Source organism: Aquarana catesbeiana, linkage group LG03 (assembly GCF_042186555.1).
Source record: "Aquarana catesbeiana isolate 2022-GZ linkage group LG03, ASM4218655v1, whole genome shotgun sequence".
NCBI lineage: Eukaryota > Metazoa > Chordata > Amphibia > Anura > Ranidae > Aquarana > Aquarana catesbeiana.
The window spans coordinates 121,233,616-121,249,795 of record NC_133326.1 but is presented as its reverse complement, the minus strand read 5'-3'; the positions used below and the strand labels follow the sequence as shown (position 1 = coordinate 121,249,795).

The following is a 16,180-nucleotide window of genomic DNA, read 5'->3' as shown; positions in this document are numbered from 1 at the left end:
TCTGTCCTCTGTTAACCATGGAGGTGCTTCCTGTGATGTGTCATGAGGATAAACACTGCAGTTTTGGTTGCTGAAGCCCCCTTGATGCCCTCGTGAAGACTGAGAAGAATAAATTCAATACCTTCGCCATCTCTCCATCCTTTGTAACCAGATGTCCTTTCTCATTCTTTATGGGGCCAATATGATCTCTCTTTTTTTGCTTTCCTCCGCTATGTCTTTCATGTTCTCTCTTAGCCGTCCTTATTGCACCCTTACATTTCTTGTTGCATTCTTTATAATGCTGAATGCTGATCCCTCAACCTTGTATTTTTTGAAGGCCTTCACCTTTGCTTTTATATGCATTTTTACATTGGAGTTAAGCCATCCAGGACTTTTGTTCACGCTTTTAAATTTATTACCCAAGGGGATGCATTGGCTAATGCCCTTATTTAATATGCTCTTAAAGCAAACCCATCTCTCCTCCGTGTTCTTTGTTCCTAAGATTTTATCCCAATTTATGCCTTCTAGCAAGGTTCGTAGTTTAGGGAAGTTGGCTCTTTTGAAATTCAGTGTCTTTGTATTCCCCATTTGTGTGATTTATACTGAAGCCAATTGACCTGTGATCGCTGTTACTTAAATTGTCCCATATTTCCACATCCGTGATCAGGTCTGTATTGTTGGTAATCAGGTCCAGTAACGCTTTGTTTCTAGTTGGTGCGTCTACCATCTGACCCATGAAATTGTCCTGCAAGACATTTAGGAACTGGCGAGCCTTAGATGAATGCGCGGTTCCCTCCGCCAGTCTATGTCTGGATAATTAAAATCCCCCATTATAAACACTTCCCATCCTTGCTGCTAATCTAAATTGTGATAGGAGATCTGTCTCCCCTTCCTCCCTCAGGTTTGGGGGCCCATTAGCATACTCCCAGTATTATTTTCCCCTTAGCTTCATCCCTTTGGAGCTCTACCCATAAGGATTCCACCTCCTCCCTAGCTCCCTTAGCGATGTCATCCCTCACATTCACTTGTACATTACTCTTGATATATAGGCATACCCCTCCCCCTTTTTTAACCTCTCTATCCTTGCGATAAAGGGTATACCCTTGAATGGTTGCCAGCCAATCATGAGAGCTGTTGTACCTGGTCTCTGAAATTCCCACAAAAACCAAATCCTCCTCGTACAACAGTATCTCCAGTTCACCCATCTTGTCCACCAGGCTCCTGGCATTGGTGAACATGCCACGTAGTTTAAACCAGTAGCATATTATCCTCTTATTGGGTGTTCCGAGATTGCAACTAGGACTTGCTACTATACTTACCTTGGGTTCATATGCTTTGGTCAACCTACCACTAATGCCCCCAATACTACCCTCTGGAATATGTTCCACGCTGACGATCTCTACCTCTGAACCCCACCCCCCCCCGTCGCCTAGTTTAAAAACCCCTCTTTGGCCATCTTCATTCCCAGCTGATCTGCACCCTCCTCATTTAGATGCAGTCTATCCCTTCTATAGTACTGGTTATCGACTGAAAAGTCGGCCCAGTCCTCCAGGAACCCAAACCCCTCCTTACTACACCAGCTCTTCAGCCACTTGTTTACTTCCCTAATCTCCCTCTGCCTTTCTGGTGTGGCTCGATGTACTGGTAGTATTCCTGAGATACCTTGGAGGTCCTTTTCCTCAATTTAGCTCCCAAGTCCCTAAAATCGTTCTTTAGGACACTCCATCTGCCTCTGACTGTCATTGGTGCCAACGTGCACCATGACAGCCGGGTCTTCCCCAGCCCCTCCCAGTAATCTGTCCACCAGATCTGAGATGTGCCGAACCCAAGCACCTGGTAGACAACATACAGTTTGGCGCTTCAGGTCTTTGTTATAGATTGCCTCTGTCCTAAGAACTGAGTCCCTTACCACCAGAATCTGTCTTTCCTTTCGCTTTGCTTCCCCCCCACTCTCACTGGAGTTCTTCCCCCGGCAGCTAGGAGAGTCCCTCAGCTCCAGCAGTGCTGGTCCCTGACTGGTTTCACCAATGTCACTCAATGTAGCATACTTATTGGGATGCTCCAGCCCTGCACTCTGTACCTCAGGCACCCCTAAACCCTGCACTCTGTACCTCAGGCACCCCTAAACCCTGCACTCTGTATGTAACGCACCCCTGCGTTCTGTACATAGCTCACCCCTGAACCCTGCACTCTCTACATAGCGCACGCAAGCTACTACTGACCCTTTGAGGACAACCATAATGCTGATGTGGCCTATGATGAAATGGTGTTTGACACCTCTGATCTACAACAAATGCAGCATGAGGTTTATCAAAACACGCATGTTTACTGGTTGGACTGAAAAGGCCCATTACACTTCCATGGACAACTCCACCATGCACCCAAACATTGAGGTACCAAACGCTATCAGTTCTTTGAATATTTCACATGTGTACATGCAATAAAGTACTAATAAATGACAAATATGGAGGCAGAAGTGCTCAGTAGCATGATTTTATTAAACACTAAACTCTGCACAATGCTGACAGGTGGATTATACAGCGGGAGATGAACCTTCCCCTAACCACAAGCTACACAGCTGCCCAGAGAAGACACACAAAGGATACTCATACTGAACACTGTAGAGGGACAGTAGGAGAGGAGTGTGAACACATACAGCACTAAAATGTTTCCCTAAGGAGTAAGCAGCACATATGAAGAAGACTAATGACTATACTAGAGGGAGTGTGATGAGCAGCAGAACAGTGCTATGTACACACACACTTAACGCCTCTGTCCCGCACATAGAAGATGGGATTTGCAAGTGTATCCACAAGTGTGTGCTTATGCATAGGGCAAAACCGTTCTAAGTGCAGATAAAGGAGTGGGGTGAACGAGAGCTGCAGGAAGATGATCAAGTTTAAGGAACTGGTACCACACGCATAGTGTTGGTGAAACCGGATCCTGGCTGCCAGCCAGTTAGAACGATGACACAATCGCCGGTCTTGAAGAAACCACGGGCTTTACCTAAATGACAAATAGAACACTAAATGCAGAGATGTACTTTACATACATACATACATACATACATACAGTATACATAAATTGGCACCAGCCCTAAAGCTAGATGCAGTTCTAAAAACACTGACCAGCAGCATTGAACTCTGCTTTTTTCATAGGTTTGATATTAATAAATTGTACCTTTTAGAAAACACCCTATAAATGATCCTTTTGTTACCAATAGTAACCCCTATGCCTCCCTGGTGATTCTGACCAGGGTTTTGTTTTGTAGATGCAGTTCTAGCCTAAATATGCACAAATTACATTATAAAGTGGTGCCTTCAAATATTTTTTTAACACAGTAGCCAAAATCGTGTTTGGGTACAAGAGTCAGGAGCTAGGAACTAGCATCTTGAGGCGATTTAGTTCGCATTTGCGGCGCTTTACAAATCATTCATTCATTCAGGAGTGTACCAAAATGTAATATTTTAATTTCCACTATAAAAGGGGCAACCGTATGTGCTCATTATATATGCAGGTTCTGTTTTTTGGCTTTGCTGGACTACACAATAGTTCATTACTTCTACTACATTGGGGCTGATTATATATTAAAAAAAAGGGGGAGGGGGGCTAGTTTGCACACAAATTTCTGATTAGTGATTTAACCTTTTTGCATCTGACAAATCTGACACCAAGTTACACTTTTTGGGGACCAGTGACACAAATCGTGATCAATTCTTAAAAAAAAAAAAAAAAAAAACCACGCACTATCACTGTACTAAACAGGGGAGGGGTTAACATCAGGGGCAGTCAAGGGGTTAAATGTGTCCCTAGGGGTGCTTTCTAACTGTGGGGGATGTGCTTTGACTAAAGGAAAAACAGATCCGTGTTTCTGCTAAGAAACACAAGATCTCCATTTTCCCCTCTGGCAGAACAGCAGTCTGCCTTGACCACCATTCTGCCTCTCTCCGAACGATCGCCGGGTTCCCGGTGGACATTGGGTTCGCCGGACCTGCTGATTGGCACTCGCTGTGTCCAATCACAGCAGGAGCAGGTCTCTGGCGGCACGTGCCCCAAACCAGGAAGGATAAAATCACGTACAGGTACGTGATTTTGTGTTTAAGGGCCGCCCTGCCGCAGTATATGTACGTGGGGCACGTGATCTGCCTCCCGCGGGCGGGGGGTCCAATCGGACCCCCCCCGGTGCCCGAGGCGGTCAGCGTTTGTCCCCCCGGCGATTGGAGGTGAGGAGGAGGCCATCCATTCCTGCCCCCCTCGCGATCGCTCCCAGCCAATGGGATCATTCCTCTGCTACTGTATACTAAACAGCAGCAGAGGAAGTGATGTCATCTCTCCTCGGCTCAGTATTTTCCGTTCCGGCGCCGAGGAGAGAAGACTTCAATGTGAGTGCACCAACACTACACATACAGTAGAACATGCCAGGCACACATTACACCCCCGATCCCCCCCACTGACACCAAGCAATTTTTTTTTTTTCTGATTAATGCATTGGTGTCAGTTTGTGACAGTTAGTGTGGTAGGGCAGTTAGCGTTAGCCCCCTTCAGGTCTAGGATACCCCCCAACCCCCCCTAATAAAGTTTTAACCCCTTGATCACCCCCTGTCGCCAGTGTCACTAAGCGATCATTTTTCGGATTGCTGTATTAGTGTCACTGGTGACGCTAGTTAGGGAGGTAAATATTTAGGTTTGCCATCAGCGTTTTATAGCGTCAGGGACCCCCATATACTACCTAATAAAGTTTTAACCCCTTGATTGCCCCTTAGTTAACCCTTTCACCAGTGATCACCGTATAACTGTTACGAGTGACGCTTCGTTTATATTTTATAGTGCCAGGGCACCCGCCGTTTATTACCGAATAAAGGTTTAGCCCCCCTGATCGCCGGCGGTGATATGCGTCGCCCCAGGCAGCGTCAGATTAGCGCCAGTACCGCTAACACCAACGCATGCAGCATACACCTCCCTTAGTGGTATAGTATCTGAACGGATCAATATCTGATCCGATCAGATCTATACTAGCGTCCCCAGCAGTTTAGGGTTCCCAAAAACGCAGTGTTAGCGGGATCAACACAGATACCTGCTAGCACCTGCGTTTTGCCCCTCCGCCCAGCCCAGCCCACTCAAGTGCAGTATCGATCGATCACTGTCACTTACAAAACACTAAACGCATAACTGCAGCGTTCGCAGAGTCAGGCCTGATCCCTGCGATCGCTAACAGTTTTTTTGGTAGCATTTTGGTGAACTGGCAAGCACCAGCCCCAAGCAGCGTCAGGTTAGCGCCAGTACCGCTAACACCACGCACGCACCGTACATCTCCCTTAGTGGTATAGTATCTGAACGGATCAATATCTGATCCGATCAGATCTATACTAGCGTCCCCAGCAGTTTAGGGTTCCCAAAAACGTAGTGTTAGCGGGATCAGCCCAGATACCTGCTAGCACCTGCATTTTGCCCCTCCGCTCGGCCCAGCCCAGCCCACCCAAGTGCAGTATCGATCGATCACTGTCACTTACAAAACACTAAACGCATAACTGCAGCGTTCGCAGAGTCAGGCCTGATCCCTGCGATCGCTAACAGTTTTTTTGGTAGCGTTTTGGTGAACTGGCAAGCACCAGCGGCCTAGTATACCCCGGTCATAGTCAATCAGCACTGCAGTAACACTTGGTGACGTGGCGAGTCCCATAAGTGCAGTTCAAGCTGGTGAGGTGGCAAGCACAAGTAGTGTCCCGCTGCCACCAAGACAAACACAGGCCCGTCGTGCCCTTCCTGCTGCATTCACCAATCCTAATTGGGAACCCATCACTTCTGCAGCACCCGTACTTCCCCCATTCACATCCCCAAATGCAGTCGGCTGCATGAGAGGCATTTTTATGTCCTTCCGAGTACCCCTACCCAACGAACCCCCCCAAAAAAGATGTCGTGTCTGCAGCAAGCATGGATATAGGCGTGACGCCCGCTATTATTGTCCTTCCTGTCCTGACAATCCTGGTCTTTGCATTGGTGAATGTTTTGAACGCTACCATACACTAGTTGCGTATTAGCGTAGGGTACAGCATTGCACAGACTAGGCACACTTTCACAGGGTCTTCCAAGATGCCATCGCATTTTGAGAGACCCGAACCTGGAACCGGTTACAGTTACAAAAAAAGTGTAAAAAAAAAAAAAAAAACAAAAAAAAAAAAATTTATAAAATAAAAAAAAATAGTTGTCGTTTTATTGTTCTCTCTCTATTGTTCTGCTCTTTTTTACTGTATTCTATTCTGCAATGTTTTATTGTTATTATGTTTTATAATGTTTGCTTTTCAGGTATGCAATTTTTTATACTTTACCGTTTACTGTGTTTTATTTGTAACCATTTTTTTGTTTTCAGGTACGCAATTCACGACTTTGAGTGGTTATACCAGAATGATGCCTGCAGGTTTAGGTATCATCTTGGTATCATTCTTTTCAGCCAGCGGTCGGCTTTCATGTAAAAGCTATCCTAGCGGCTAATTAGCCTCTAGACTGCTTTTACAAGCAGTGGGAGTGAATAGGGAATCCCCCCCCACCGTCTTCCGTGTTTTTCTCTGGCTCTCCTGTCTCAACAGGGAACCTGAGAATGCAGCCGGTGATTCAGCCAGCTGACCATAGAGCTGATCAGAGACCAGAGTGGCTCCAAACATCTCTATGGCCTAAGAAACCGGACGCTATGAGCATTTCATGACTTAGATTTCGCCGAATGTAAACAGCGCCATTGGGAAATTGGGAAAGCATTTTATCACACCAATCTTGGTGTGGTCAGATGCTTTGAGGGCAGAGGAGGGATTTAGGGTCTAACAGACCCCAATTTTTTCAAAAAAAAGAGTACCTGTCACTACCTATTGCTATCATAGGGGATATTTACATTCCCTGAGATAACAATAAAAATAAAAAAAAAATGAAAGGAACAGTTTAAAAAGAAGATGAAAAAGCAAGAAAATAATAAAGGGAAAAAAAAAAAAAAAAGCACCCCTGTCCCCCCCTGCTCTCGCGCTAAGGCGAACGCAAGCGTCGGTCTGGCATCAAATGTAAACAGCAATTGCACCATGCATGTGAGGTATCACCGCGAAGGTCAGATTGAGGGTAGTAATTTTAGCAGTAGACCTCCTCTATAAATCTAAAGTGGTAACCTGTAAAGGCTTTTAAAAATGTATTTATTTTGTTGCCACTGCACGTTTGTGCGCAATTTTAAAGCATGTCATGTTTGGTATCCATGTACTAGGCCTAAGATTATCTTTTTTATTTCATCAAACATTTGGGCAATATAGTGTGTTTTAGTGCATTAAAATTTAAAAAAAGTGTGTTTTTTCCCCAAAAAATGCGTTTGAAAAATCGCTGCGCAAATACTGTGTGAAAAAAAAAAAAAAAAAAAAAAAAGGAAACACCCACCATTTTAATCTGCATTTGCTTTAAAAAAAATATATAATGTTTGGGGGTTCAAAGTAATTTTCTTGCAAAAAAAAATAATTTTTTCATGTAAACAAAGTGTCAGAAAGGGCTTTGTCTTCAAGTGGTTAGAAGAGTGGGTGATGTGTGACATAAGCTTCTAAATGTTGTGCATAAAATGCCAGGACAGTTCAAAACCCCCCCCAAATGACCCCATTTTGGAAAGTAGACACCCCAAGCTATTTGCTGAGAGGCATGTCGAGTCCATGGAATATTTTATATTGTGACACAAGTTGCGGGAAAAAGACAATTTTTTTTTTTTTTTTGCACAAAGTTGTCACTAAATGATATATTGCTCAAACATGACATGGGAATATGTGAAATTACACCCCAAAATACATTCTGTTGCTTCTCCTGAGTACGGGGATATCACATGTGTGAGACTTTTTGGGAGCCTAGCCGCGCACGGGACCCCGAAAACCAAGCACCGCCTTCAGGCTTTCTAACGGCGTAAATTTTTGATTTCACTGTTCACTGCCTATCACAGTTTTGGAGGCCATGGAATGCCCAGATGGCACAACCCCCCCCCCCCCCAAATGACCCTATTTTGGAAAGTAGACACCCCAAGCTATTTGCTGAGAGGTATAGTGAGTATTTTGCAGACCTCACTTTTTGTCAGAAAGTTTTGAAAAAAAAAAAAAAATATATGTTTTTTCTTGTCTTTCTTCATTTTCAAAAACAAAATGAGAGCTGCAAAATACTCACCATGCCTCTAAGCAAATAGCTTGAGGTGTCTACTTTCCAAAATGGGGTCATTTGGGGGCACTGTGCCACCTGGGCATTCCATGGCCTCCGAAACTGTGATAGGCAGTGAAGAGTGAAATCAAAAATTTACACCCTTAGAAATCCTGAAGGTGCTGATTGGTTTTCGGGGCCCCGTACGCGGCTAGGCTCTCAAAAAGTCCCACACATGTGGTATCCCCGTACTCAGAAGAAGCAGCTAAATGTATTTAGGGGTGCAATTCCACATATGCCCATGGCCTGTGTGAGCAATATATCATATAAAAAATTTTATATTCAATGGGCTCAACATGCCTCTTAGCAATTTCCTTGGGGTGTCTACTTTCCAAAATGGGGTCAAGAAATGACATAGGCAGTCATAAACTAAAAGCTGTGTAAATTCCAGAAAATGTACCCTAGTTTGTAGACGCTATAACTTTTGCGCAAACCAATAAATATACGCTTGACATTTTTTTTTACCAAAGACACGTGGCCGAATATATTTTGGCCTAAATGTATGACTAAAATTGAGATTATTGGATTTTTTCCATAACAAAAAGTAGAAAATGTCATTTTTTTTTTCAAAATTTTCGGTCTTTTTCCGTTTATATCGCAAAGAATAAAAACCGCAGAGGTGATCAAATAACATCAAAAGAAAGCTCGATTTGTGGGAAGAAAAGGACGCAAATTTCGTCTGGGTACAGCATTGCATGACCGCGCAATTAGCAGTTAAAGCGACGCAGTGCCAAATTGTAAAAAGTGCTCTGGTCAGGAAGGGGGTAAATCCTTCCGGGGCTGAAGTGGTTAAGCAGTTAAAGTAGTAGTAAAGTCACTAGGTTAAATTTTTACCTATAGGCAAGCCTATAATAAGGCTTACCTATTAGATACAGTAAATATCTCTAAATGTGTACCGTTTAGGAGAAATTTACTTAGGCAGCAGTGGCAAATGCGCTCAGAAGGAAAGGCGTACCCGTGCTGTTCCTTCAGAGCTCTTTGCCGCTGGAGTGACATCATTGTGGCATGGCCATTTATATGGCTGAAGCCCACAAGCCCAGAAGGAAGATCGGGTGAAGATTGAAGCAACGTGACCCATGACAGCATGCCACTGGAGGGCTTGGTTTTCAGATAAGTGTCATAATGTGCTAGTATGTGGTGCATACTAGCACATTGTGACTAAAACCACCCAGGGGCCCATTTTTTAAAATCTTTTTTGTTGAGGTTTACTACTGCTTTAATGCATTGCAGTTTGTCACCATACCACGGGCATGCACAAATTTCAAAGCATGACATGTTTGATATCTTTACTTGGCAAAACATTTTGATATTTTTACCAAAAATGGGTATTATATTGTGTTTACTAAAATTTATTAAAGTGTATTTTTTCAAAAATTTGCATTTGAAAAACCACTGCGCAAATATGTGACATAAATTGCAACACCCACCATTTTATTCTTTAGGGCCTCTGCTATATATATATATATATATATATATATATATATATATATATATATATATATATATATATATATATATATAAGAATGTTTGGGGGTTCCAAGTAATTTTCTAGCAAAAAAGATGCAGATTTTTGCATGTATAAGGAAAATGTCAGAATTGGCCTGGAGGTCAAGTGGTTAATAAATGGCACCACAATACATTTTCACATTCTTGCAAACAAAACACTTCTATTTTCTGTGCTGTTTCCCGGCACCCACGAATTATCGGATTACATATAAGAGACAATGATAACAAAAAGTTTGCATTTGACTAATCTTACTGTATGTTTAGTAAAAAAAAAAAAAAAAAAAACTTAACATATAGTTTATGGTTATTTATGAGGCAACTATTATTTTATTCTGTTCACCCTCTTACCAATATCCATGGCGAAGTTCACCCTGCGGTCCACATCCTCTGCCCAGGCCTGATGCACTGGCTCCTTGTACAGTACAGGGAAGATGCCACGGTACAGATGTGCCTGACGGGCCGTCTGTCCATTACGAGTCACGGCTATGATTGGCGCACGCGGTCTATACCTGGATACCAGGTGTGCAGATCTGCAAAACGCCAGTTTTAACAAGTAAGGTACACAACACACTATAGAGAATGCTGAATATAGCATTAACCCTGTAAAAACATTGCTTGGGCCCTTAGACAACCGGGTTTACATTTCAGATAGTAGGAACACGGTCTGTTACACTAACGCATGTTGCAGTAGGGCAGCCCCTTTATTTTGAATAGGCACACAGTTAGGTTTCAAAAGACCTACAGCATTTTTTCCCATAACAGTGCACCACAATGCAGAGATCTATGGATTGTGTGCCAAAACTGAACATTGCTGTGCACTGACCAGGTGCATTTGGGTGCCATTCAAAAAAAAAAAAAAAAAAAAAAAGGCACCAAACTTATTTTCACACAGAAATACAAGCATTTTTGGTATACATTACAGCAATAGTCTGAATTGGTCCTTGTCTCTGCAATAGACCACTGACTTTCATCTTTATTAGTGCTGTGATCATATTCAATTTTCATGACAAAGCATTTTTTGTGCAATTTCACCTTTACACCAAAAAAAAAATTGAACACTCCACAACCTCACTGCTGCACCGATAATCTTCTGCCACCCACGTCTGCTGATGTATCAATCCATACACTTTTAAGCTCCGTACACAACCCCGGAGGGTCTGTAGTAGCATAATACTGGCAACGGCTAGTGGTCACTCATCAATGACAGCACTAACCACTTGCCATTGCCAGCATTATGCTACTACACAGCCGCTGTTTAAAAGTATAAAAATCAGAATGATGGCAGACGTATGCAGCAGATAAGTGCAGCGGAGAGCAGAGAAGTGGAGGGGGTAGTGGGAATTAATCTTTCATTTTTTGGGGTTAAGGTGGGACTATCCTTTAAAGCGGAAAAAGCATCACAATAAACTTACCTGTTAAAGGTTTCTCCCCTTTGCTTGGAACTTCCCTGTATACAATTTTCTAATAAATTCTTCTCTCATTTTTTATTTCTTCAATGCAGTCACGTGACCACATACAGGGGGAAAAGTCTTCAGGAAGCAATTTATTAGAAAATGTATACAGGAAGGATCAGAGCAAAGGGAAACATTTAACAGGCACACTATTATGATACTTTTACACTTCTGCGACAAAAAAATTCACACCATGTTACAGGCAAATAAGGCACTGATGTATTCATGACTCTTTATAGTCAAAATGCTGAGCTGACCAATCAAGAGTGCTTCTACAGCCAGGCAGATCTGAATATGCAGGAACAGACATCCTACAGTGACAAAATCACAAACAAATTTTGATGGGCACTTTACATGTGGCACAACAAGCAAGCATGGGTTTGCTTTCCTTTAAAACTGCACTGCAGTGCAGAGTAGGTATAGAAACCGGCATCACTGAAAACACTTTGGGGTCGATTTATTAAAACTGGAGAGTGCAGCTCTGCATAGAAACTAAAAAGCTTCCAGTTTTTTGTCAAAGCTTAATTGAACAAGCTGAAGTTAGAAGCCAATTGGTTACCAGGCACAGATGCACCAGATTTTGCATTCTCGAGTTCTAATAAATCAAAACAATTCTGTCTTCAGTTTGTTGCCATGTAATATAATAAACCTATACTAATACCAAGGCTGCCACTGCTGACAAATGTTCCTTTGTCTGCCTGTAGCATCAATATATTCTGTGTCTGACATACAACAAGCATGCAGCTAGAAAAGAGAATAAACTCCTGATCTGCATAGTTATTCTATGTTCAGAAATGCAAAGCACTGAAGACTGGCAGCAAGCATTTTCAAGAGTTTAGTAATGGCAGCCTTCGTATTCTCTGCACTTTTTTCTACATGCAATACCCAATACCACTTCTAGTGCCGCTCAAGGTACTCCGATAGATGCGGTGTCTCACAGCAATATATGAGTGCAGGCTGTCTTATGCGTAATCCAGAAAGCAGTGAATTATGAGGGGATGAGCACCCACTAGCTGAAGAGAAATGTGAACGGCCTCAGCCATGAGGTTCTCCTGAGCCCCAGCTCTGATGCATTTTGCCCCGCCCATCAGCTCTTAATGATAGAGATCTCTCTGAATAAAGCCCCCAATGGGTGGAGCAAAATGCATCAGAGGCGGGGCTGAGGAGGAGCTCATGGCTGAGGCCATTCACATGTCTCTTCACTTGTTGAGCTAGTGGTTTGCGGCATCTCTCATCCATGTAAAATTCACTTTTTTCTACATGCTCAAAACATACTAAAAATGACCCTAAAATGACCTGTCCTAGAAAAGCCACTCCACCAGGATCTATCCCTCCAAATCTAAGACTGGTCACACAACCTCAGCCTATGATTCTGCAGCAGTTTTTCTCAAGACAGGCAAGGATATCGGGATCAGGAGGATATGAGGACTATTTACCTACAGGGTTGCTTTAAAGGAGAGGTAGGGCCAAAGCTCTTTTTGCCCGTACTTCTCCTGAGGGTCACAGGAGTGCACTTAGTTCTGCACTCCTGTGACCCGTATTCAGCCGACAGTGGGGTAAATTCTGCTGTTGGCTGATGTCTGCCAGTGCAGACTACAGGGAGATCCCGACTTTAATGTCAGGATCTACCCAGATACCTGACCAGCAGCTGGCTCAGCCCTTTAGTGCACAGCCGAGAGCCTGAGCAAGATGCTCCTGCCCCCTCCACAGCCCAGTGCTTCAGAGTGATGGCTCTCTGCTCACAGAAGACTGAGAACCAAACAATCATCAGTCTTTGATCACTCGGTTCTCGGTCTAGAGGCGGCAGGGGACAAATACAGCATTGGACTGATGTTTCATTCACCTAAGTTAATATGTATGTTTTTTTTTTTTTTTTTTAAATCCTGCACTTCTATTTTAAGGGCATTAAAGTAAATACTCAAAATTAAAAAAAAATACGTCTCTCTCACTTTTCTGCTGATCCTTCCTTCTTTGCATTCCTGCAGTGGAAGACCAGCAGAAAACTATTTGCAAGCTTATTTCTGTGCTGCTATCAATTCTAAGGGCTGGTGGGCAGAGAAGACATCAGGTTACTTAGGAGGTGGTTTGTGTCCAGAGCGGGTCCATGTGAAGCTGTATTCCCAGCTCAGAACATGGACATATTGGAGGCTACATGTCAGCTCTAGGGAGACCCCACAATGTAGCGTAGCCACCCTATAGAGAATAGTGTAGTTTGCAAAATATTCTGACTATATGGCCCCAAGAAGGAAAACAGCATTTGAGAGCGTGTAAGTGATGCTACCACATAATTATTTTACAGGTTTAAGAACACTTTAAAAATATAAAACAATAATCAAACCATACACATTAGGAAATAAAACTTTTATATTTAGGCATCCCAAGGTCAGAAAGTGCCAAAAGAATTGTTTTTTTTTTATTTTTATGAGACCTTGTAATAGAAAGCCGCTGGTATCAGCTATAAATACCTGCAAAGAAAGGTCACAGAGCGAAGGATCCACAAGCGAAAAGGTCATATGAAATAAGAGCAGCAACTTCAGCTGTCTAGAGTACTAAACTCAAACTATCATGACCTTGTTTCCCGTTAATCCTTTCTCAGGCAAGAGGGCTGTTCTCAGGAATCAATCTTTTAATTACATCAGTAATTGGTCTAGCAACACATTTACCTCCCAAACTCCTGATCCAATAGGCACAGTATACACAGCTTGGTCACAGAGTTTATTCCCCTCCTACCTGCCAGATTTGGTAAGAACGATGATGGCTCCACTACAGCATTTGAAAGATGCCTCAACTGCTCCAACTGCAGTCGCTTCTGTTGGGTCACTGGTCAGCGGGGACACACGTCGAAGCTCCTCAAACAGTTGACGGTGGTAAATGGCTGCTTCTGCCTCCCGAGCGATCTAGCAGTAATGTGATAGGACGTGTCGCAAATGCCCAGTGTAGGGAAGTAGGGGATGAATGAGGAGGGGAAACAGGATGGGATGGGAAACATTCACATCAGTCAGGCTACATTTTTTCATTGTATGACAGAGCCTATCACCTGAAACCACTCACTCAGCATTCACACTCGCTACCTGCCTGAACCATGGAGTAACCGAGAAGTCGCAGCATGTTAGAAACTAAGGGATAGTGGTGCGGACAGAGCCCTACCTGCCGGACTCTGTCAGAACTATCAGCGCCCTTGCTAAACATTTAAAAGATGCCTCCACTGCGCCTACAGCCATCGCTTCCGCAGGATGCCTGGAGCTAATCGTGAGACGGAAAAGTTCCTCGAAGAGTTGGCGGTGGAAAACAGCAGCCTCAGCCTCCAGAGCAATCTGTGAGCCGAAGGAGAGGAGAAAAGGAACCAGGGCAAGGAACAGGAGGACAAGGAGAGAGGGGGACATATAACAAAAGAAAGAAAATAAAGCAGAGTGATTCTCTGCACCAGTAACCAGAAGCCACATGTTAGTGTGAAAGAGTAGGAAGAAGTAGGGTTAAAAGGAAAGAAAAACTAGGAGTATGAGAGAGAAAAAGGAAGAGAAGGAGGACAGTCACTACAAATCATCAGGCTGCTATAAAGATGATACAACAAAAAAGGTGATAGGCACTGTTGATAAGACTTGGAGATTTCCAGCATGTGAGGACAACTCCAATGACCCAACAAACTATGAAAACTACATTACTTGATTACAAAAATGTCTCGACTAACAGACATTTTCAATACAGCCTGATGACTTTGGACATTAACAACCCGTAAAGTTATTTGTATACTGAGCATATGTGAAGCTGTTCTGTCTTTACCATCAGACTGGGCCATTTTTTACCAACTTTCCATCGATCTATAAACCTACAGTAACTAATGCCTGCTAGTTTTACTTAATAAAGTGTGGTTGTGGAACTGAACATATGGTACAGACAAAGGCATATTTGTTAATGTGAAAAAAATGACTGATCTATTAAGGAGGAATTAGAAAATCATAGCGATTACCAACTACATGTAATGCAGGGTTAAACTACTGTTATGGAATGCCTGAAAAGTGTGTATGACATAACCGTAGCATAATATGCACTGACTACAATCAAGCTTTATCTAGTGCAAAGCATCTACCAAAATGCAGTGTACAAATGTTTGATATATAAAGATGCTATGTTACATAAACGTAGTACCCTTTTCATTTAAAAAAAAGGAAGCAGAAAATAATTGTGGGCAATACTGGGTAGTGGGATCTGCGCCTCATAATTCCTTCTGGGAAGCCTTTATTGGACCTAATCAGAGCTGCAGCCTTTGACAATTGTTTTTCCCCCTTTTGTTCACAATGTAAACACTAACTAACCTAAAAACACATCCCCAGGTACTTCTCTTTGCATGTTCTGAATGAAAGCATTCCGATTTGACAAGGTGGCAGTCAAATCACGCTCTCTCTCGTACAAGGCAAAGCATTATCAGAATGGCGCCTGTACGGAGCTGCTGACCAGTGTTCACAATGCAGCAGGCCAGCCGCTCAGCACAGGACCTCGTAGCTAGTGGAGGTCACTGGAAAAGGGGGGAAGTAAATGGGTCCTCCGCAGGTTTTTGACATAATGTGCTAGTATGCTAAAAAAAACGTGCAAATGAGATTTTTGGAGCAGCGCAGCCACACATTATTCACGTTCAATGTGCTAGTATGCACTGCATACTAGTACATTATGACAGACTTGCCTGCAAACTGAGCCATCCAGTGCAGCGCTGTCACGGCTGCCTCTGCACTTCCATCTTCCGCCGATCTTCCTTCCAGGTTTGCGGGTTCTGGCTGTTTGAAAGGCCGAGGCCGAAATTACGTCATGGCACAGCGCTCTGCAATGCACAGCCCTGAATACAGAGCGTCACTGTGCATGTGCGGGTGATGTCATCAGCTATTGCCAATGTGAATATCTCCTAAACGGTGCACGTTCAGGGGATATTCATTGTACCTACAGGTAAGCTTGATTGTAAGCTTACCTGTAGGTACAAGTTTAAAAACAGACTTTATTACCCCTTTAAACAGGACAGGGGTCAGTATACATTAAGCAGATTATAACTTACATACTC

The 16,180-nt window shown here is 43.2% G+C and overlaps 1 protein-coding gene across 3 annotated transcripts in view; it reads right to left on the bottom strand.

The window, feature by feature from the left end:
• Positions 1–2,456: 2,456 nt before the first annotated feature.
• Positions 2,457–16,180, bottom strand: part of PKM (pyruvate kinase M1/2) — a 47,435-nt gene continuing 33,711 nt past the window's right edge. For 2 of the 3 annotated variants that reach the window (XM_073619105.1, XM_073619107.1), the window contains exons 9-11: positions 13,864–14,030; positions 10,031–10,212; positions 2,457–2,985 (exon numbers count right to left, since the gene is read on the bottom strand). In XM_073619105.1, coding sequence (XP_073475206.1) covers positions 2,879–2,985; positions 10,031–10,212; positions 13,864–14,030 — 456 coding nt within the window. In that variant the 3' untranslated portion in view covers positions 2,457–2,878. Of the gene's footprint in view, positions 2,986–10,030; positions 10,213–13,863; positions 14,031–14,280; positions 14,448–16,180 lie in introns of all 3 variants that reach the window. The other variant, XM_073619106.1, reaches the window with a different exon arrangement.